General features: G+C 52.2%; 9 protein-coding genes across 9 annotated transcripts; 7 read left to right on the top strand and 2 right to left on the bottom strand.

The window, feature by feature from the left end:
• Positions 1-288: 288 nt before the first annotated feature.
• On the top strand, positions 289-2,999 carry NUU61_006270 (60S ribosomal uL22 domain-containing protein; the record flags this gene model as incomplete). Its single annotated transcript, XM_056656798.1, has 9 exons — positions 289-375; positions 428-526; positions 592-999; positions 1,060-1,317; positions 1,398-1,597; positions 1,779-1,917; positions 2,108-2,321; positions 2,592-2,779; positions 2,841-2,999. The coding sequence occupies 9 exons, from the start codon at positions 289-291 to the stop codon at positions 2,997-2,999; spliced, it is 1,752 nt and encodes a 583-aa protein (XP_056509598.1).
• A 517-nt stretch (positions 3,000-3,516) lies between these two features.
• Positions 3,517-4,230, top strand: NUU61_006269 (putative haloalkanoic acid dehalogenase; the record flags this gene model as incomplete). The annotated part of the gene is made up of 1 exon (XM_056656797.1): positions 3,517-4,230. The coding sequence occupies one exon, from the start codon at positions 3,517-3,519 to the stop codon at positions 4,228-4,230; it is 714 nt and encodes a 237-aa protein (XP_056509597.1).
• A 424-nt stretch (positions 4,231-4,654) lies between these two features.
• On the top strand, positions 4,655-6,152 carry NUU61_006268 (VHS and GAT domain-containing protein; the record flags this gene model as incomplete). The annotated part of the gene is made up of 5 exons (XM_056656796.1): positions 4,655-4,691; positions 4,745-4,812; positions 4,869-4,907; positions 4,964-5,356; positions 5,421-6,152. The coding sequence occupies 5 exons, from the start codon at positions 4,655-4,657 to the stop codon at positions 6,150-6,152; spliced, it is 1,269 nt and encodes a 422-aa protein (XP_056509596.1).
• An 856-nt stretch (positions 6,153-7,008) lies between these two features.
• Positions 7,009-7,434, top strand: NUU61_006267 (uncharacterized protein; the record flags this gene model as incomplete). The annotated part of the gene is made up of 1 exon (XM_056656795.1): positions 7,009-7,434. The coding sequence occupies one exon, from the start codon at positions 7,009-7,011 to the stop codon at positions 7,432-7,434; it is 426 nt and encodes a 141-aa protein (XP_056509595.1).
• Positions 7,435-9,367: 1,933 nt separating this feature from the next.
• On the top strand, positions 9,368-10,885 carry NUU61_006266 (uncharacterized protein; the record flags this gene model as incomplete). Its single annotated transcript, XM_056656794.1, has 1 exon — positions 9,368-10,885. One exon carries the CDS (start codon positions 9,368-9,370, stop codon positions 10,883-10,885), a length of 1,518 nt encoding a protein of 505 aa, XP_056509594.1.
• Positions 10,886-13,132: 2,247 nt separating this feature from the next.
• Positions 13,133-14,577, top strand: NUU61_006265 (cation diffusion facilitator family transporter; the record flags this gene model as incomplete). Its single annotated transcript, XM_056656793.1, has 2 exons — positions 13,133-14,279; positions 14,336-14,577. The coding sequence occupies 2 exons, from the start codon at positions 13,133-13,135 to the stop codon at positions 14,575-14,577; spliced, it is 1,389 nt and encodes a 462-aa protein (XP_056509593.1).
• Positions 14,578-14,997: 420 nt separating this feature from the next.
• Positions 14,998-17,962, bottom strand: NUU61_006264 (glycoside hydrolase family 55 protein; the record flags this gene model as incomplete). The annotated part of the gene is made up of 2 exons (XM_056656792.1): positions 14,998-17,648; positions 17,701-17,962. The coding sequence occupies 2 exons, from the start codon at positions 17,960-17,962 to the stop codon at positions 14,998-15,000; spliced, it is 2,913 nt and encodes a 970-aa protein (XP_056509592.1).
• An 866-nt stretch (positions 17,963-18,828) lies between these two features.
• Positions 18,829-19,304, top strand: NUU61_006263 (uncharacterized protein; the record flags this gene model as incomplete). Its single annotated transcript, XM_056656791.1, has 2 exons — positions 18,829-18,954; positions 19,059-19,304. 2 exons carry the CDS (start codon positions 18,829-18,831, stop codon positions 19,302-19,304), a joined length of 372 nt encoding a protein of 123 aa, XP_056509591.1.
• Positions 19,305-19,848: 544 nt separating this feature from the next.
• On the bottom strand, positions 19,849-21,310 carry NUU61_006262 (aminotransferase-like domain-containing protein; the record flags this gene model as incomplete). Its single annotated transcript, XM_056656790.1, has 3 exons — positions 19,849-20,299; positions 20,375-20,760; positions 20,843-21,310. 3 exons carry the CDS (start codon positions 21,308-21,310, stop codon positions 19,849-19,851), a joined length of 1,305 nt encoding a protein of 434 aa, XP_056509590.1.
• Positions 21,311-21,568: the final 258 nt, after the last annotated feature.

Genomic DNA, 21,568 nt, shown 5'->3' with positions numbered 1-21,568 from the left:
AATCACTGCAAGACTGAGAATCTCGAGGAAGCATCCAGCAGCTCATCTCAATCGCATTGAATACCTCAACACCTCGGAGTATTCGCCATCGCAGACTCTCGGAAGACGTCTTCCAGTTCTCCACTTGATTTGCTTATCGAACGCGGGGATCATTTTCCAGTTCTCGCTCTTCCACCCCGGGATTTCCTCGAAAGATTCGTGGGAAAAGTGAAGAAGCACACGCGACTGGAATACACTCGAAGATAGGCATTTCACTGTATTAGAAGGCAAGATCTGAGAATATCCGCTATGCCTTCACAAGCTGCTCTCCTCATTGGAGACATTACGCATGCGCGCAAGGAGTGGGAGAGCCTCTCCTCCATTCTGACGCTGAAAGTAAGACATATCACTGGATCCATGATATGTGCGTTGCTGATTCTCGCAATAGGAATTCCCCCGTGGGAATAGACAGGACTTCATCGAGAACTGCAAGGCCGGCCACTACGACGATGTTGTGGTCATCTACCGGTCCAATGCATCCGCCAAGGTGCGCCTCTGACATGCTTATTGATTTCCATCCTGAATTTCGAGTTAATTCCAATATTTCAATAGTTCACCGGCCCCTTCAACGAGGAGATGATCGCGGTGCTACCGCAAGCTCTCCGCTACATCTGCCACAACGGAGCCGGCTACGACAATGTAGATATTGCCGCCTGCTCGCAGAAGAACATTGCCGTGTCCAGCACGCCTGTCGCAGTTAACAATGCGACTGCCGACGTGGGCATTTTCTTGATGATCGGTGCGCTGCGCCAGGCATATGTGCCCACGGCCGCTCTTCGAGCTGGTGAGTTATTCCCCTACATCGAGAAGATTGAGAATATCCCAGAATGTTCGCTTTCGCATCCGATCACTGACGACGCACGATTCAAAATTACAGGCCAATGGCAAGGCAAGACCACCCTGGGCCACGACCCCCAGGGCAAAGTTCTGGGAATTCTGGGTATGGGGGGTATTGGAAGGGTAAGCAACGCAGAACCCTACCTGGGCAGATGGAAGAATTCGACTGACGAGGACGACTAGGAAATGGCGAACCGGGCCAAAGCCTTTGGTATGAAGATCCAGTACCATAACCGCTCGCGACTCTCGCCAGAGCTCGAAGGAGATGCGACATACGTCTCGTTCGACGAGCTCCTGGCCAACGCCGACGTGCTCAGTTTGAACTTGGCACTGAACGCATCCACGCGACACATCATCGGTGCGACCGAGTTCGGCAAGATGAAGGATGGCGTGGTGTTGGTCAACACGGCGCGCGGGGCGCTGATCGATGAGAAGGCGCTGGTCGCGGCGCTCGAGGCGGGCAAGGCACGTGGAATGAGAGAAAAGATGGGGAAAGTTGATCATGCTAACAAAGCTCATAGGTCCGGTCGGCTGGTCTGGATGTGTATGAGAAGGAGCCCGAGATCGAGCCCGGTCTGGTGAACAACCCGCGGGTTATGCTGCTGCCGCATATTGGCACCATGACCTACGAGACGCAGAAGGAAATGGAGATTCTGGTGCTGGACAATCTGCGGTTGGCGGTAGAGAAGGGCGAGCTGATTACGCAGGTGCCGGAGCAGAAGTGACTTGCCCAAGTATGGGGCTGGTGTATATAGAAGCGTAATAAGACTGCATTGGAAACTACTTGACCATAAATTCCTTCTCCGTAGGTGAAGGCCATGTAAATTATTGCCTGAGCAAAAAGGTAGATAAATCCATAGATGACTCATACTTGACATAATCACATTACTGAAAATGGCTAGCGTTAGGGCTCGCTTAGGGCCGAAGCGCCAAGAGCGAAAAAAACCGCACCAAACTTGGTGTTCAAGCGTCAGCGGAAAAGCGACAACACCAACCCGACACCGAGGACCATCGTTTTCCCTCGCCAACTCCGTCAAGATGGTGAGTACTGCGTGTGCTTGTACTCGAATACATCAATCCCATACACCCAGCGAGTCTCCGTCCGGCCCAATCCATCTGTGCGATGCATCAAAGCCGGTCGACTCGCTTCAAGATCCCAACCACCCATTACCACCCACTACCACGACATCGCCATGATTGCTGACGAGTTACTTCTTCCCTCGCTCTACAGGTCCGTTACGCCGCCCAGGAGATCCCGGCCGCAAAGAGCGCCCGCGCGCGGGGCTCTTACCTGCGTGTCAGCTTCAAGAACACCCGTGAGACCGCTCAGGCTGTCAACGGTATGAAGCTGCAGAAGGCCCTCACCTTCCTCGAGAACGTCACCAACAAGTCCATGGCCGTCCCCATGCGCCGTTACGCCGGCAGCACCGGTCGCACTGCTCAGGGTGAGTGGCTCTTGAATTCTTTTTTTTCTGGCCTGTTGGAGGCATCGGTTCCAAGGATTTCAAGGGATCGTGGGATCATGGATGAAGGGGGGATAAAAAAAAACATCAATTCGATGACTGTCATGGGAACCACCGGGGATATTTGGTCCAATTTGAGGTGGAGGCTTTTTTTTTTTTTTGCAATGCTTGGGATTATTTGGGATTACTCCAACATGGCTCAGAATCTGCATATGGGATTTGAACTTGCGCTGACCTTTTCTCGATTCACAGGCAAGCAGTGGGGTGTCAGCAAGGCCCGCTGGCCCGTCAAGTCCGCCGAGTTCATCATCGACCTGCTGAAGAACGCTGAGGCCAACGCCGACACCAAGGGTCTCGACACTGGCAACCTTATCGTCAAGCGCATCCAGGTTAACCAGGCTCCCAAGGGCCGCAGACGCACCTACCGTGCCCACGGTCGTGTATGTTTTCCCCAGCACTCTACAGTCATTTACTCAAACAGCGCACTGACATTGTGTTTAGATCAACCCCTACATGACCAACCCCTGCCACATCGAGCTCATCCTCACCGAGGCTGATGAGGAGGTCAAGAAGGGCCCCCAGACCGCTCTCAAGGCGCAGACCCGCCTCTCTTCGCGCCAGCGCGGCTCTCAGCTCCGCCAGGCCATCACCGAGGCATAAATGCATTGCATTGAGGTGAAGTCGGGGATGTGACGAGCACTGGGAAAGAAAAGAGCGTGGACAGGATGGTCGGAGTTTTCTTGCGCTGTATGTTGGAACGGAAATGAATAACCGGATCATACAAGACTTTAAGACTTTTTTTTCTACAAAGTCATGGCGCCCACTCTCTTGGAGAGCCAAAATTAAAAAAGTTGAAAGCCCATGGACATTAGGATGATTGTAGTAGTCCTGGTCATAGCGTGCTTGTTCTGCTCCGTCAGAAGTGGGCATTGTATCCGGGATGATTGGAGAATATGTTTTTCATGACTCGACAACGGCGTGCCGTAGTGTATAGCAGTGGTCTGATCTACGCCCAAGGCATCCCCTCCCACCGTCGGACCTCCGTTTCGTGGCTTCGTCTTATCCCAGTCGCTGCCACGAGCGGGGATGCCATGCGGGGCATCGGTCTCTTAAATAGCCTTGGAGTGCATCAATGCATCCCGGAGCATTGAGAGTACTTGCACCAGCCTGATCCATCATGTCTCGACTGTCCGACTACCAACTACTCTGCTTCGATGTCTACGGCACCTTAATCGACTGGGAGGGCGGCATTCTCGCAGCGCTGCAACCGACCCTAGCAAACGCCAACGAGCAATTCTCCCGCGAGCACCTACTAACGGTGTTCCACGAGCTCGAAAGCAAGCAGCAGCGCCTCACGCCAGACATGCCATACTCCCAGCTTCTCGCAACAGTCCACCCACACCTCGCTGAGCGGCTAGGTCTTCCACCACCCAGTGCCGCAGACAACACGCGCTTCGGGGATTCAGTCGGCAACTGGCCCGCGTTCCCCGACACGGTGGCGGCACTACGGCGTCTCGCCCAGCACTTCAAGCTCGTCGTTCTCTCCAACGTCGACCGCGACTCGTTCGCCAAATCCAACGCTGGCGGACTACAGGGCATTCCCTTCGACTTGGTCATCACGGCCCAGGATATCGGCTCGTACAAGCCCGACCCGCGCAACTTTGAGTATATGCTGCGGGCCGTGCAGGACACGTTCGGGATCGAGCCCGATCGCATTCTGCAGACGGCCCAGAGCCAGTTCCATGACCATCGGACGGCGCGCGAGGTTGGGATCAAGTCCGTGTGGATTGAGAGGCCCGGGGCTACGATGGGCAATCTGGACGAGCCGATCTTTGATTGGCGGTTTGATACGTTGGGGGAGATGGCAGATGCGTTGGAAAAGGAGAAATGAACAAGAAAAAACACCCCCAGTTAGTCGACTGTGGAGTGGGCTGAATCCTGTTTATCCAACTTTGGAAGTATGTGGCCCCTGTGTGGTGTGTAGAAGGGGCCAAAAGGAAGGATTGATGGAGCTTGTTGAATTCAGCGGTTGTTATTTATATGGTCCTCCACTTCCAGTCTATCTATAGACGATCGTCGAGATCATCCACGGTGGGACCTCCGAGAGCCGCAGAAATAGTAACATGCGTCGGTGCCTATAGGCCCGCGTCAATAAGAATCATTGCTGGTCTCGCAGTTTTCTTCAAGTCGCAAGCATTGGCTTATCTCCGGCTTGGCGAAGCGTTAGTTTGTTGGCCCCCATTGATTTCTTCGCTTTTTCGTGTCTCGAAAACCCATCTTTTTACACTCTCCTTGGGGAAATCCCTGGCTACAATATGAAGCGCTTTCTGGGAAATTTGAGCCGGCGATCGAGTGAGTTCCTGTGCCCCAACGCATCCCCGCGCAGAATTGCTAAGACGCGGTAGGCACCAGCGATGACAGCGGAACCGACTACCCCGACGACTCGCCAGAGGGCATTCTGCTCAAAGAAATTGTTTGTGAGATCAAGATCCGATTAAAGGGCTTCCTGCTAACTGTGTGGTTATCTAGAATACCTTCTGCGATTCGAGCGAGAGCCCCGATAACACGGTACGCATGGCCCCGTTGCGCGATGGATCTCAGGGCCCCCCTTCATCGCTGACCAGAATTTCCTTCGCAATCCACAGGGCAATGAATACGTCCGCCTGCCTCGCATCGTTGAGCTAGCCGAGTCCAGCCCCAATGCCGCCAAAGCAGCCGCCCTGCGCATCCGCAGATACCTCGCCGACCCGGCCGGCACCCCGCCTCACGTCCAGTTTAACGCGATCATGGTCATGCGTATTCTTGGTGACAACCCCGGTCATTCGTTCACTTGCAACTTCGATGCCAAGTTCGTCGCGACGATCAAAAACCAACTGCGGAATGGCCGGGATCCGCTGGTGCAGCGCACTCTGCGCCAATACCTAATGACCGCCGAGGTGGTCCGGGCTGGGGACCAGGATCTTGCGCTGCTGATGCAGATGTGGGGAAAGGAGAGACAAAAGGCACATCGGACACCGGTAAGAAAGAGCCCGGCATGATCCGACATCGTTCAGACGGGAGGACCTACTAACATCGACACAGAATGACTATTGGCCAATGGGAGGATCTCAACCGCAGCAATCGAACCCCATGTACCGAAGTCTCTATAACAATTACCACCCGCCTGTCAACTCGATACCGCAAGCAGATGAATTGGCCGCCCGGATCGCCGAGTCGCGTAATTCCGCCAAGCTGCTCACGCAGTTTGTGCAGTCGACACCACCGGCCGAGATAGAAGAAAACGAACTGATCAAGGAGTTCGCCGACCGCTGTCGAACAGCGTCGCGCATCATCCAATCCTTTATCCACGCGACGAACCCGCCGCCAGACGAAAACACCCTTTTGACTTTGATCGAGACTAACGACGAACTGTCCGTGGCGCTCTCCCAGCAACAGCGCGCCATGCTCAAGGCTCGCAAGCTCCGGGGCTCCTCGACCCCGAGCTCGTCGAACGTCAACAGTCCATCCCCGCCCAACGAGCCCGTCACGTCCGGTGCTGCGCGCCCGGTTCCTCCAGTCCCGTCGCGTGACTCTACACAAAGCCCCGTGCAGCGTGTCCCGGTGCCGGAGCGACCTTCAACGACGATGTCAGGTGGTCGATCAAATGCGCCCAAAAATACGCCTGCCACTACGGCCCGGTATGAGTATAACTCGGCAGATTTCCAGGTGCAGAATCCCTTTGCCGATGACTATGCCGCGCCTGAATCCGAGGCCAATGGGAACCGGCAGCCGCAAAACTCGCACGAGTCTTCCAACGACCGGGCGCGTCCGTAGCGCGGATCAGGAGCGTTGAGGGGAGTTGAAGCTGTTGGCATCAGTGGATAAAACATGACCTAGACCCACGAATCTTTCTCGGGGCGTCCTAGGTCCTGGCATATTTGGTCCTTTTTGGTCCTTTTTGTTTTCAAGCGCTTTTTTTGGTTTACTGATTTTGTTGCCTATCCCATGATACCTCGAGCATCGTGACATCTATATTTAGTTGGTTACTCTGGAAAGAACATACACATGATATCATTTGGACTGGTTAGTCGTAAATTGGATGGATTTGCTGTTTATAATATAAGATGTGGCCGTAGCGAACCATTTCCCTAATCGTAGTTCCTTAGCGCTGGCGTTGGCTCAGCTAATCATGATAGATATATAAAGAAAAAAAAAGGATTAAAGATTAGAAAAAGTGTTAGAAATAAGGTTAAAAAATGGGGATGAAAAAAAGTATTAACAAAATATTACAGTAGTGGGAACCTAGCTATCAATATATAAATCTTCTTAGATAGGACAACATTTATTTAAGAAGCCTTTAAAATCTATGATTTAGTCTCTACTACATCTCCTAAAGCTGCCTGAGCGAAGCGAGGATGAGATCTGAGTAGATTCGCGGCTTAGAAATGATCACTTCTGTATCCTCGTCCCTTCGTCTGATGGATGCCATTTTCTCCCACATCCAACGTTCGTCTATTGTCTAAATTTGACCGCGAGTTGGAAGATCTACTGGAGTATAAAAACCCAGGAAAACGGGACATTTTCATTCCTTAATTCCAGTCGAAGTGGTAGCTTTGGTCTGTACGCGATGAGGTCAATCCGTGAGTCCGTCCAAATGATATAACTCCATCACTTGTTGCAGCCGATGATCATGCCGATAATATTCCAAAGCATCAGCCTTCCAAGTCTTCCACTGGAAACCGCCGGTGCCCAGTGCACGCAACAGCCCAGCGAGGAGCCCAAGAAAACCATCCCAGCCCGCGAGGTCGTACCCGCAACAGAACCGAAACAGGTGCAAGAGCCGACCATTTCTAACTATTCTTCCGAGGTCCGGATGTCCTTTTGCCTCGAAGCACTGCGCAAAGAAGGCCTCCTCTTCGCCAATGCACTGCCCTCCAGCATAGAACTCAGCGACGGGGAGCAAGACAATCGGCGAATTAAACGCCCTGGACTTGGAATCTGCATGCGCCTATTCCCAATCGATGACACGCGTGATATCGAAGTCCTTGTCGGCGAGGATCTGGTCTCCTTTCCCGTCGTCGAGATCTGCTCTCAATCAGGTCTCGACTTTGTCTAAGAGAAAGCGGTGGATGAGGAATGCGTCGACGGCTCGAGTGGCGTATATCTCCTGTCGGAGAATCCGGTCCAAAATTAATTGGAGATATACGCGGAAGTACTTTTGCGTAAAGACGAAAGGGCCGAGTATCCTCATTTTTCTGTTTATCTGTGGACCGAGAAAGTCGGTCAAGGACTCTCGGGCAAATAGGCCGATCTCGTGGGATCCAGGCTGGTGCATTGATCCTGTCATTGAGAAGGGATGGGCCTTTAACTCTATATAGATGTCTGCTAGTTGGCGAGCCACTTTTCTCTGCTCAGGTGTGGTAAGAGACCAGCGCAAGGATTTTCCAGGTAACTTTTTCAGGAGGATATATCCAACGCCGACGGGGTTGGCATCATCAAAATTGAAATCAAATACTCTCGGAACTGGGACTGTTGTTTTGCTGAGAAACTGAAACGTATTATCATATTCTTACTTAGCGAGTTCCTCAATAGGAATAACGCGGAACTTCGTAATTTTAATTTACTATTAACCTCAAGGTATTACTAGTTACTACTAGCCCAAAAATCCTTACCTAGCCACCTAGCGAGCTTTTCGCTGCTACCTATTCTGCCCCTCCCCGAGGTCCTATGCTTTCCTCTCGAGCGAGTCTCGACGCCATATGGCGTCGAGACTCCATCCAAGCTACACCCTCACCCACGATATGATAGAGAGCTAGCCACTCACAACCTCTTAGATGGCCCAAAAAGCTAACTGCAGCAAGCCTACGATCAAAAACATTCGCAGAAACTTACCGAAGTTTTGAAGCGTCCACACCCCTCTTAGCTAGAGAAGGCTAGAATCGTACAGTAACACCGCGGATCTTAGAAGCGCTCTGCGACTATCTGCTTGAAAAGCCTGGTCTCTACCTAGATAAGATAGTCGGCTTCCTGTAGGGTAAGTTCTACACCCTAGTTACCATGTCCAATATTCGAAGGGTTCTTGTTGCCTAAAGGTTAGTCTAAATAGGCTGCTCGAAACAGGGCTAAGGAGCAGAATGCCGATCTGCGGGACTATTCTCTGCACAGTTTATCGGAACTTCGTTCGTCTCACTTATTATATACCCGATGAACGGCTCTTGCTTGGTCTACATGAGAGAGCCAACTTTGTAGGAACACAGCTGAGGTGATCCGCGGTGTCCGTGCTGGTGTTGGCGTAGACGTGGGGAATATCAAGAAAACAAGGATGTGAACCAGTTCGTGCACAGAACCTACAGAACAACTTGTTTCACATTAGCAAGCTCCAGCCCCAGCGGCGGTCCTTGAAGAGCGGCGGTGAGAACAAGCCCTGGCCTTCGTCAGGCAGCTCCATCTTTGCGCAAACCTTAATAGACTGCTGCCTGGTTCAATTGGCAGCGTTGCTTCCACTAACTGTATAGTGGCTGAGCCCGGTGAAATTTTTTCTCTCACCTTAATCGGTCTGCTTACCGCCACGAGATGCAGCCAGTAGAGAGTCTACCAGAGGCATACACACAGAACATGAAGACCCTGCGGGAAATGGAAAATCGCGCGTCCCGTTCCGGCCAAGCTGGCTGACATTAGTATATAGATCCCCATCGACGAAACAGGCTTAGTTCTTCTAACCTTTCTCTTCTCCCACCACCTTGTTTTTTTTTTTTTTTTTGGCTTGTACACATATCCACGCCCCTCCCCCCTAAAGAACCATCCACCCGCAAGAGACACAACGACACATTGTGTCTTTCTTTCTGATACTGAATGGCCGATCTTCACTCTATGAGCAGCTTCGTCTTCATCGTCTCCTCGATTCTGGGCCCATTGGCTGGACCGGAATCGTCCCGCGGAATTACAGAAGTAACTCGACCTCCATAACAGGACTAGAGATGAACAAGTCTCGGGTCCTTGGAACAATCACTTGGAACCAGTAAGGCATACCCTTGTCTGAACCCGTCACGATGAAGGTGTTTTTCAAACCAATCTTCCGGTGCGAGATCGAGGGAGCCGCAGAAACACAGAGAGTTGCGTTGGAGCATGACCCGAAGGTGGAAGCTGATTTCCTGAAGATGGAGGAGAATGCTTCTGGCTACAAGGTCAAGGCGAGCGTGCGAGTGGTTGATCGCTGGCTGGATGCAGTGGTGCGCTTTGCTGGCTCTGCTCCAGTCTTTCTGGTGATTGTCGGGGGTCTGCTCACATGGGCATTGATGGGCGTTCGCTTCGGTGACTCGGACGTCTGGATTGCCGCCATATCTGATGTCCAAGCCATCTTGTGCTACGTGTTCGACTCGCTCTTGATGCGTCAGCTTTTGCGCGAGTATGCCGAACAGAGTGCGGCCATGGTTGAAATCAAGTCTCGCTGTACCAGCCACCATCGCATGCTCGCAAAGGTCAAGGCGAGGTTAGGACCAGAGGGCACTCAGCGTGTGGCGGCGTTGTGTAGTGCTGAGCCTCTACGTCCACTCGACCACGGCAACCGGACCCAGACCCTTTTCGCAAAGAGCATCATTGCCGTAGCTCAGATGTTCGGACATGTTGCCACTGTTTGTCTGTACTGGGCGTGTATCTTCGTCTGGCTTGCATTTGGACACTACTGCGGCTGGTCGGATCGGTGGCAGCTATACATCAACGATGCGACATCGGCCCTGATGATTCTTATTTTTGCCTTCTTGGCTTGTCTTCGGGAATGCTATGCCGACTACACTAACTCTTGTGTCGATGCAATTTTTCGGCTCGATTCCAGCCTCGAGAAGGCACTCCGCCGCCTTAGCCAAGATGAACTCCCGAATGCAAAAGAGATCATCGTTCCCCCTAAGGAGAGCTACCTTCAAGTCGTGGTTTTCTACTATGCTGATGCTGTTGGCACGTTAGTTGGGATCATCGTCCTAGTGAGCGTCGCTATCACCTGGGCATCTGTCGGGCCAGTCTTCCAATATAACAACACCTGGTGGCTGCTTATCGGAACCTACGCTGGATTAGTTGGTCTGTTTGACAGCTTTGTCCTTCGCAACGTCCAAGGAAAAGTACACAAATACTTTAGCGATCAAGTCCACCTCGTTGAAGAAAGGGACACTCCGCTTTTCACCTCGTTGTCAGTACCGATTCCCTCGTCTGGAACTATGGAAGAGCGAACCCTGAGTCGCCGTGTATCGCGACGCATGGAAGCGATCAGTTCACACCTACTTATGGTCGTCCTCGGATTCCTTGTCACCGTTGGATGTCTCACTGCTTCAAGCGCGATGCACTGGAGCTTGACGGGTCAATTGATCTCGAACGTGCCTCCCAGCATCATCGAGACTTTCTTCATGCTCATCCTGATCACTGGCCAGAACGATGCCGAGGCCAAAGACCGCATCGATTTGACGGATATCTACTACCGGCGGCAGCGGCTGCTGTCGTTCATAAGGCATTCACAAGATGTTTACGATAGGGAAGAGACAGCCGAGGTGAAAGTTGGGGCGGCGGTGGCTGCACCGTGAAGGATTGCGGCCTTCACTATTCTGCATGTGTGGTCTTTCTTGAGACTTTCGATGGTTGACCACTGTTGCTTCAACATGCACTGTGGTGGAGGTATCATTATGTGAGCTCCATGTGTCGCTCAACCGACATGGGCATCGAAATTGATTGAAATTGTGTGATTTTCGCTAGCTGATTGATCTGTTTTTGTGCATTTACTGAGGAACTCTACCGTAGGCTCTCCTGGGGCTGAAAACACCACAAGAACAGCCTTTTACTTCCGTAGAATTGACAGGGATCTCGATTTTGTCTTGCCCCTCCCTCAGTTTGATGCGGCTTGTTCGCAAGTTTTTCGCGCTAATGCCTTGGCGGTGGGGCCAGGAAAGAGTTGCTCAGTGTGTATTGGTCGAGCCAATTTAAAGAATGGGTGTGGCTCAAATTCTTAGGACTAAGATATATAATCGACATGATGCGGGCTACGGGTCGTCTCTAGCTATAATAGAAGTCCTTTAACGGCTCACAGTAGCTTCAGTGTGTAGCGAATGAACATTACGACAGTGGGAGGGAGCCATAGAACCAAGGAGCTTGAACCCCTACCGGTTTTAGCTCTCTCCAGTACTAAGACAGCCTTCTATATCGCTGCTATAATTAAGAAATAGGGGGTTATAATATTTTTTAAATATTTTTTTTTTTAAAAAAAAATAAAAAAATAAAAAAGTCAAATTCTTATAATAATTACCCTGATAGAAATTCAAGACTTATATCATAGATAAAGTGTATGATAAAAATATCATGTGACTAGAGGTAGGGTTGATAATTGATTATATCATGGTTTTGGTGTGCCAGTAGCGAAAAAACGGGTGTGCCCCTATCAACACCCGGGTTTATCTTGTATCCAAATTAGGAAGGATCTCAAGGTTTTTAATCTACTTTTTTTCCAATCATAATACTACCAAGATATTATTTTTTTAAGTTTATACTGATAAATAAAATAGGTCTTGATAAGAAATATCACAAATTCAGACTATCTAGTTATATATTATCGCAATCCTATAGAAAGAGCTTTATAATTTCCTAATTGGGAAGGAAGTGTCTTCAGGTTTTAGACCTACTTTTAGCCTCAGGCATACATAAAGATTCTTTTTAAAAGGAATACGAATATTTGATAAGAAATTAAGGCTATGTAGTCAGTAAATTTATTATTATGATCCTATTAGAAGAGTTTTACAATATCCTACTTAGGAAAAGTGTCTCACAATTTTTACTCTTCTTTTTAGGCTCTATGAGAATATTAATGATAGGAGAACTTACCGATAAATGAATTTAAGAGATCCTGTTCGAGTTTGCGAAGGGCATCGATGATTTTCCGGAGCTCACGGCAAATCGATGCACGATCACTGGCTTCTAGGATATCCCATGCCTCCTCAAGTGTTTTCCCTTTGATATTTAATAGTATAAGATATGAAGTGGGCCATTGAAAATTGGTAGGATCGCACTATAGTCATAAATCTTTGTTCGAAAAGAAAGAGAAAAGAAAAAGAGGGGGGGGAATATTAACAAAATAATAGTAATAGTAGTAAAATAGCTATCTACATATTCAATAAAGGATAAAACCTCTTAAAATTAAATAACGTTCAGTTAATAAGCCTTTTGAATCTAATTTTTATTTTCTACTATATCTTTCAAAGCCGCCTGAGCGAAACGAAGGTCAGCGGATTCCACATAAATAAATGTCTCGTTTGAATCCATGCGTGATCCGTATATCTGCTGCACCGGGACATCGCCTTAAAGAAATCGGCTGATAGCGTAAAGACTGTGGGCCTCTGAGATATGTACGCCCTCTCTCTATTAACGAAGAGCCCTTGATCTTCAAATAATGCAGGCGGGGTGGCAATTAAGATTGCAGAGATTAAAAACCTTCCTCTTTTCTAGTGAAACCCCTACAAGGTGCTGGGCTCATCGTGTGAGGTTGGAATTATATAGAAGTGGTTGGTTGCGGTTTGTGAGGAAGCGGGTCTTCCGCTGGGACTAAATCGAGTGGCATTTCATGCAATCGCAATCAGAGCGCGGTTCTGAATGTTTATGAATACGATAATGACTCTCCATGGATAATATATCACGCTTATGATATCATGACCAAAAGTCAAGAAACGTCATGATAAGATCCGCTAAGCTTGCACTGCCCCTGCCAAGCTTATCGATAAAGAATTTCTCGCCCTCCATTCTTCATCCCTCTTTCTCTCCTTTTCTCTCCACATTCCACTTCCGCCATGGAGGACCATCTGCGTCAGAGTCTTTCCAACCATCCCCATGCCTTGCAGCATTTCCACCACAGTAATGCTGGCTCGCCCCACCGGTCCGACCGGGTGGCACTGTCCGTCAACGAGGGAACCTCCACAGCCCTCGAGCACGAGTCCGCCATGAGCCATCAGCACCGCAGCGGCAGTGTCAGCGACGAAGAGGGACAGCCCCCGCCGCGCTATACCAGAGAAAACGATCCCTTCCACCTCGCATCCAAACTCAAGTCCGACGAAGAGATCCGTCAGATCCGGGCCAACACCTCCCGGAAACGGGATTCGGTCAGCCATGCCAATAACTCGCGGAAGATGGTGGCCATGGTGCGCAACACGGGCCGCATCGGAAAGCAGGCCATCACTACCAAGAAGCTGCAGGGCTTCTACGAGTCGCAGAACGAGAACATCCAGCGCATGCTCAAGCCCGTCGAGGAGCACCGGCGTGCCGCCCGCGAGCTGAACATCGACAACCGACTCAAGTACCGCATCGCCGTGTACGGCAGTTTCGCCGCCAATATTATTCTGTCGATTGTGCAGGTGTACGGTGCCGTCTCTTCGGGCTCGCTATCGCTGTTCACCACCATGGCCGACGCCATCTTCGACCCCATGTCGAACCTGACTCTGCTGCTGTGCAACAAGGCCGTCAACCGTGTCGACCCGCGCAAATTCCCTGCGGGTAAGGCTCGAATCGAAACCGCCGGTAACATCTGCTTTTGCTTCCTGATGACCGCCGTCTCGTTCATTCTGATCGCCTTCTCTATACGCGAGCTCGTCGAGGGCTCCCAGGAAGAAACCCAGTCGTTCCACCTGCCTTCTGTCATCGCCGTCGCCGTCGCCTTCGTCACCAAGCTCGCCCTGTTCTTGTACTGCTGGGCGCTGCGCAACCAAGTCTCCCAGATCCGGATCCTGTGGGAGGACCACCGCAATGACCTGCTCATCAACGGCTTTGGTATCTTGACCTCGGTCGGTGGCAGCAAGCTGCGCTGGTGGATCGACCCCATGGGCGCCATTATCCTGTCCGTGTTGATCAGCGTGCTCTGGCTGCACTCGGCCTACGGCGAGTTCCAGTTGCTGGTCGGCGTCACTGCCGACACGAAGATGCAGCAGCTGATTACGTATATCTGTATGTTTCTTTCTCTTGCTTTTAATTTTTTTCTCTACTCTTTCTAACGATCACAGCAATGACTCACTCCTCACTCATCACCGCCATCGACACTGTCCGCGCCTATACATCCGGCCCCCGTCTCCTCGTCGAGGTCGACATCGTCATGGAGGCCGAAGAGTCGCTGCGTGCCACCCACGACGTCGCCGAGGAGCTGCAGATGAAGCTCGAGTCGCTACCCGATGTTGAACGGGCGTATGTGCATGTCGACTACGAGACGACGCATAAGCCTGAACATTTCCTGAAGAAGGAGCTGTAAAATTTACTTCTGGCTTGCTCTTTAAAAAGAACAAAAAAAGTATTGGTTGGTATTTTGACTAGATTAAGGGGTGGTGTACGGACATTGGATATAATTTTGGGATGTATAGAAAAGCATCATAGTATGACAACCTCTACCGAATACCTTCCATTCACTTTCTGCAGGAGCAAGGACTACATCGATTTGGAGGTGGATGAAAGATTACTTGGATGAGTGTCATGACATGTATATCATTGCATCGACCACGAAAATCTATTAATGATCTCATAAGAAAAGAATCCGGTGGTATCAAACAGAAAGGATGCCCACCACAAGATTTTGATAAAACAACCCGAGGGTAGAAAGAGAGAAAGAGAAAGGATAGAATGGATGACATGAAAAAGACAGAAAACGAAGAAATAGACAAAAAAAAAAGTTAGACTAAGTCGTCTGCTCAAAGAGAGCAATCGTCGAGCAGTAGTTGCTGGTGTTATCCTCTTGCGGCACCATACTCTTGCCCTGAGGGGAAGAAACCATGTTGACCGAGGCCTTAGTGGACAGACCATACAGATGAACATCGGAGCAGTCCACCTCGACCATATTCTCCTGACAATCCTCGGACTTGAGACACGACTGGGCGTAGTTCTCAAAGAAGCTGTACAGACCGGCGCCATAGACAAAAAGATCCTTGGAGTTGACGACGCGCAGACCCCAGGCCTTGCGGCAGGAGGCAGTCTTGCAGGAAGCAAAGTCCGGGTCGTTCCAGGACTTCTGGGGCGTGAAGGGGGCCAGCGAGTTGGGGTTGGACTGGTAGTAGGGGGTCTCGGTTTGGATCAGGCCCATGAAGACGTTTTGCGCGTTCGACACCTGGAAGTTGTACAGCTGGTGGTGCTCGGAGGCCGTGCCCCACAGCCAGACCGGGTTCTGCGACTCGATGAGCACGCCGCGGCCCGTGAAGACGTTGATCTGCGAGTGGTCGGAGCGGTCCAGTTCGTGGTCGGCGGTCCACATCCAGGTGTTCTCGAGGTAGGCGCTGGCCTTTTCGGTAATATGAAGCAGCATGAAGGCCGCAATGCAGTCGGCCTTAGGCTTCGTCTCGGCCCTGGGCGTCTTGGGGCACGTGTCGCTCTGTAGGCCAGTGCCGGCTGCACCGCCGATGCGGAAGTGCACATCCCACATACCTGCGGAGCCCTGGGACTCGCCTGCGACGTTCCACTCCATGAGGATGGCGCCGGGGGCAGAGCCTTTGGTGGTGATGACGAGGTCGCTCATCTCGACGGAGCCGGTGTCGCCCTTCTGTCCGATTTGCAGAGCGGGAATGGGCTTCTTTTCGTCTGCGAACTTTTTGCCCGAGACCATGATCATGGGCCATATCTCACCGGTGATCTTAATGTTCTTGGGAACCTTGATGGTCGAGGTGATCACGTAGGCGCCGTGGTCAAAGTACACGACCTCCCCATCCTTGGCACCATCGAGCACCTTCTGAATGGCTTCAGTGTCATCAGTTGAGCCGTCACCCTTGGCACCGGCAGATTTGACGCTGACAAAGGACGAGGCCGGAACATCGGCGTATAGAGGCTTGGACTTCTCGAACACACCGCCCTTGGTCAGGAGGCTATGGGGCTTGCCTTGGGTCTTCATCGTGGTTTGCACGCGAGACGAGGATATGGCATGGCTAGCGCCGCAAGTACCGGAACTACTGCCGACGCCGGAGCCGTGGCTGGTGCCCATCAAGGGAACAGCACCCGAGGTGGACTCGGAAGATGGCTCGAGAGACACGGTGGACGTGGAGGTCTGCGGGACTTCCTGGCTGTTGGATGCACCAGACTCAGAGGACGAGTCGCTCGGGGCCAAAGTTGGAACAGGCACGTCACTGCTGCTCGATGCGCCTCCAAAGATGGGCAGCAAATCGGGGATACCTGGGAGGATGGGGAAAGAAGCAGAACGACTGGCGGTCTGGTCACTTGAGGGGAACCAGGGATGAGATTGGCTGGGCGAGCTAGCACCGGGCGCTGGGATGGGGACAGGTGCTGTGCCAATGGATGCCGTCTTCGCAGGAGCAGGGGCTTTATGGACAGCCACACTAGTAGGCTGGGCACCGTGAGACGCGGCACATGCCATCACCGTGGACATGACTGTCTCGACGACTGTGAAGACCTCGGGCTCGGGTTCAGTGGCGCGCTTCTCAACAGTCTTTGAGGGAGAGTAGGTGTTGCCTTGCACCCAGTTATTCACGACTGAGCCACCATCGAGAATGCTGGTTCCGTCAACACCAGCGACGGCCACCTTGGAGCCCGAGAAGTCGACGTTGTCCAAGACGAGCGCGCCACCACCAATTGGGATGCTTTCCTTGTTCCAAGCAGTGACAACACCAGTCGGGGTGTTAGTGAGCTTGCTGTCCAGCATGAGGACCGAGCCGACAGTCTGGTTCTCGGGGGCGTTAGACATGTTCAGGCCAACTTCGCAGTCGTGGATGTTGACCGACTTGAAAGTCCAGGCCCAGTTCCAGTTCATGAAGATAGCCGTCTGGCAGTCATGGAAGGTCAGGTTGCGAGTAGTAAACTGCTGGTTACCCAGGAACATGCCGTAGTTACCGCCATGGAAGCTCAGGTCCGACATGAAACCGCCGGATCCATTGTCCATGAAGATACCCTGCTGCTTGTTGGCAGAGCCACCACCCTTGACCATCTCGAATCGGATGTTCTGTAGACTGGTCGCTTGGCCGACTTGCCAGTGGATACCGGCACCGGAGCCCTTGGGCATAGCAGTGATGTCCACAACGAGGTTACGAATGGCACGGAAGAAGTTGTTCTGGTTAGTGTACCAGTTGTCACCGTTGTCCTCATACGGGTCGGCGTCAATCACGGCCATGCCAGCGAACTTTGGCGACGCCTTGATGACGGGCAACTCTGTCGCATCTCCGACAATCTGGGTATAATAGAACTGGATGATGGGCTTCGACACCACGTAAGTACCCGGCGGGAAGTACACCAGGGCAGGCGTGGTGGTCGATGAATCGCAACCCTTGCCGCAACGGTTACCTGAGGAAATGGCCTCATTGATAGCGGCAGTGTCATCGGTAGTGCCATCACCTGCGATTTTCCGTTAGGATCTGCCTGTTGACAATGATCTTCTGCTGCTTACCCTTGGCGCCAAAGTCTCGAACATTGCGGAACACCTTGTAGTTCTTGCTGCCTCCAAACGGGACTGTTCCCTGACGCTTAATCTGGGCAACCCAGAAATCAGAGTTTGCGGATTTGCTGGATGAGCCAACCAGCTCGTGCGTGACCGGAGTCAGAGGCGACGCCGGAGACAACGGCGCAGCAGCGACCAGGGCAGCTGGAAGCCCCAGTAGGAGAAAAACATGAGCGACAAATATCGCAATGGAAGTCTGAAGGATAGCCATCCTCAAGAAGACAGTTGCTGAACCTGCAGCGAAACCGAAAAGGCCTAGAAGGGAGTGTATAGTTCAGTACCCTGTACCGAACTGATTCCGAGTTTTTTTTTTTGTTGACGCTAAACCAGCAGTGGTCGACAGGAAGAAGATGTAGATGCGACTGGTGAAAACAATGACACACAAGGACGTAATAAACAATGAAACGAGGGGATGCAGCCTGCTTTCGCCAAAGGATTGAATGCGAAGGCAGCGACGGCTGATACTTCACTCCAATAGGGGGGAGGTGATGTATATACCCAAACAAAGAGAGAAAAGAGACCAACAATAGAGAACAATAGGGAAGAAAAGAGAACGGAGAAAAGAAAAACACACGCAATAAAGGAATCACGGAGCCAACTGACTATTGTATCAAAATGCTGTAGATCCACGCGCCGTGGGCCCTGAAATCCACCGGGGCCCGCCAATCGCAAGGCCGCGCGGGCGTATCGACTGTGCTTGAAACGCGGTGGTCCGCGATGAAACACTGAAGGAGGTGATCGCTGACCCAATTGTTGCAGATTGACTGCAGACAACCTAAAACACTCTCGGGCTCCGCCGATTTGACACAACGCTCGGAAGTTTCGCGGGTGTTCTGACACGATGGAGTATAGAGTCTCGTGCAAGACACCCCAGTGTAATGCTCGACACTTCTCGCAAGGTCAGAAGCCAAAAGCGAAGCGAAAGAAAGACAAAAAAAAAAAAAGAACGTGACAGGCCACAAAAGAGCAATAACAACGGGCCAAAAGGATCTGGACTACTACCCCGGGGCTCTACGCGCTATATAGCTGGATGTTTTTCTCTCAACAGGGTATGTCGGATCGTCCATTCCACCCTATATGGAGTTCTCGCATGGGCCGAGCCAGGCGTCGTGTCAGATGCCTGAAGGACCGAGAGGAATTATGCCCTCGCCGACAACCCTGGCAATTCCCGTGGGATTGTGGGACGAGTGGACTCCGCGTCTGGTATGCCGTGCAGTTGGCGGCGCGTATCCTTCCCCCCTCCCCTTGGGGACCCCAGTGGAGCCCTTGCATGGTCCTGTCGGTATTGGTTGCATGCTGATTGACAGGTAAAGTCTCCGAGTCACAGTGCGCTTCTAGCCCACCGGCTGTCAATGTCGCTTTGGTCCTTCGACAAGATCCTCATCGGCAGTCTGTTCTTGACCCCTGGGCTGGTTGAGGAGACGCGAGAGGAATCCGAGCGAAACAACATTGTCAATCAACATAGATACCCAGGCCATCTCGGAGCGCGGTCCTCAATGGACGGGGTGGCCTTGCGCCGGTCTGGTTGTCAGGGGTGCGAATGCAATGGATGAACATTCCTGCGCGGTCGGAGATCAGGGGGGGGGGATTCTTGATGACGCTGGGGGACGTGGATTTCAACACGTTAAAAACAGATCAGTGGAAGAGTGGAATCTCTGGGTCTCTTGGGGCCAAAATCTCGGCAGCTCGGCAGTCGTGCGGTTCTGCAGAAACGGTGATTCTTCGGCCAAGCTTTGTCGACCCACGCCTGAGACGATGGCTCTTTGTGGGCTCTCACTGTGGGGATTGTTAGTGATCCATGTATTTCTGGATATTTCTTGATATTTATATTTGATTCAAATATCCCGAGAGCTTTTTTCTTTCTTTCTTTTTTTTCTGACTATTTTTGAAAGATTCCAGCACTGCCCGGCTTGCTCTCTCGGCTGTTCGATACGCCACCGAGCGAGTCAGGGGCAAACCCGCAGCGAAGAAATGCTACGTTGCCATCGTTCGACTACTTGAACAAAGCCGAACATACTACTCGTTTTTTATATGATTGCCCCGCCGGATGGCTCAGTAGAACGGCACGATCCGTTGTCCGTGAGGCGTAGCTCCAGGCTACACCGTCAGATGCACCAGGACGCGCGCCAGCCTACGCACGCCCTCGGTCAAGTGACGCGGCTCTTCCCACGAAAACGACAGCCGGATGCTGTTTCCAAATTGGTGGCCCGGTGCTGTGGCGTCTCCAGGAACCTGGAAGAGATCGCCTGGCGCGAGGCGCAGAGACTCTTCCTGCTGAGCCCGGCGCACAACTTCCGTCGCACGCAGGGGTGGTGGCAGGGTAATCCAGATGAAGTACCCACCCGCCACCGTACTCGAGGGAGCGGCAACAGTCACACCTTGTGGGATGAGGTAGTCGTGGATCGCTTCCAACAGGGTATAGTATCGTTTGGCATACGCAGGCCGCAGAACTTTGTGGATATGGCTTTGCAGTGCACCAGTAGGGATGATCTGGTCGATGATCGTGGCGCAGAGCTGGGAGGGAGCTCCACCCGATCGGGTCGAGCCACTGTCGTTGCTTGATTAGCTCTGGTACGGGGTGAACAGAGATCTTCAACCATGAGCGACACAAAGAAACTCGTACGTTTGCGACAATCCGTAGGCAACCTTTTCTGATGCCTCGGCCCACCCGGTGCGGGTCCCGGGGCCGATCAGTTTACTGAAGCTGCCATTGCTTATTGCGTGCCCCCAGCCATCCTGTGGTCCTCCATCGAGATAGCGATCCACATCCACCAGTCGCGGAACACACGCGCGGTCCGGCGACGTCAGTTTGGCATATGGCGTGCGCGACCACTGAAGAAAATCATAAACGTCGTCGGTGACAATCAACGCATCATACTGGCGGGCCAGGCGGATGAGTTGCTCCCGTCGGTGCAGGGACATGACCTTGGAGGATGGGTTCGAAAACGTGGGGACGGCGTAGATGACATGCTTGTAGACCTTGCGCCACGGCTGCGGAGACTTCAATCTCTGCAGGGAAGCGTGCGATCAGCCATGACTCTGCGTGGTCACACTACCCACTTGACCCCGTCCACCAGAGATGGGTTCGTACCGGTTCCGTGTTCCCTTCCTCCTGTGCCTTGTCCTCTGCCGCGCGCAATCCTTTCTCCAGGAAAGCCACATCGACTCCCTCTTGATCCTCGGGCACCCCACGCAGTTTCCCGGCAAAACCGGCATCATCCATGATCCGAGCCGCCAGGTGATATGTGGGGGCAACCATCCAGACATTCCGCGTGTAGATCGGATCAGTAAAGACCTGTAGTACACAGGCAAGATTCTGGCTAGCCCCGCCGGTGATGCAAATGCGTTCGGATGAGATGGGGTCCTGTGGCTGGTAAAACGTGCTCAGCCACTGGGCGATGTGGGCGCGCAGTGGTCCGTATCCCTCATCTGGGCCATACAGCAAGCCAGGGTAGGCAATGGCCGGAGTGGATAGAACGGTCGACGCGGACCGGCAGAGCTCGGGGGCGGGGAGCAGCGCGGGGTTGGGCCACCCGCAAAGTAAATCAATGGGGGCCATCGTTCAAACGCACATCAACAATAATGACACAATGACACAATGACATCGGATGGAAGGGAGATGGACAGGGGGTTGGAACCAACGTGGGGGGGAAGAGAGTCCCGAAATCCACAGGGCAGGAACATCCATGGATGAGGCAATCGGACAATCCCTCGGTAAAATGCCGGTCAGCTTGTCTCGGAGCGTGGGAGACCCCGTGGACCCAATTGGCCTTGGAGCCTTGGGAATCCTGAGGCCCCAGACAACATACCACAGTCG

This window comes from Penicillium alfredii (assembly GCF_028826965.1).
Source record: "Penicillium alfredii strain IBT 34128 chromosome Unknown utg000009l_segment0_segment0, whole genome shotgun sequence".
NCBI classification, from domain to species: Eukaryota; Fungi; Ascomycota; class Eurotiomycetes; order Eurotiales; family Aspergillaceae; genus Penicillium; species Penicillium alfredii.
The sequence above is the reverse complement of the archived record's forward strand: the minus strand, read 5'-3'. Positions and strand labels throughout refer to the sequence as shown.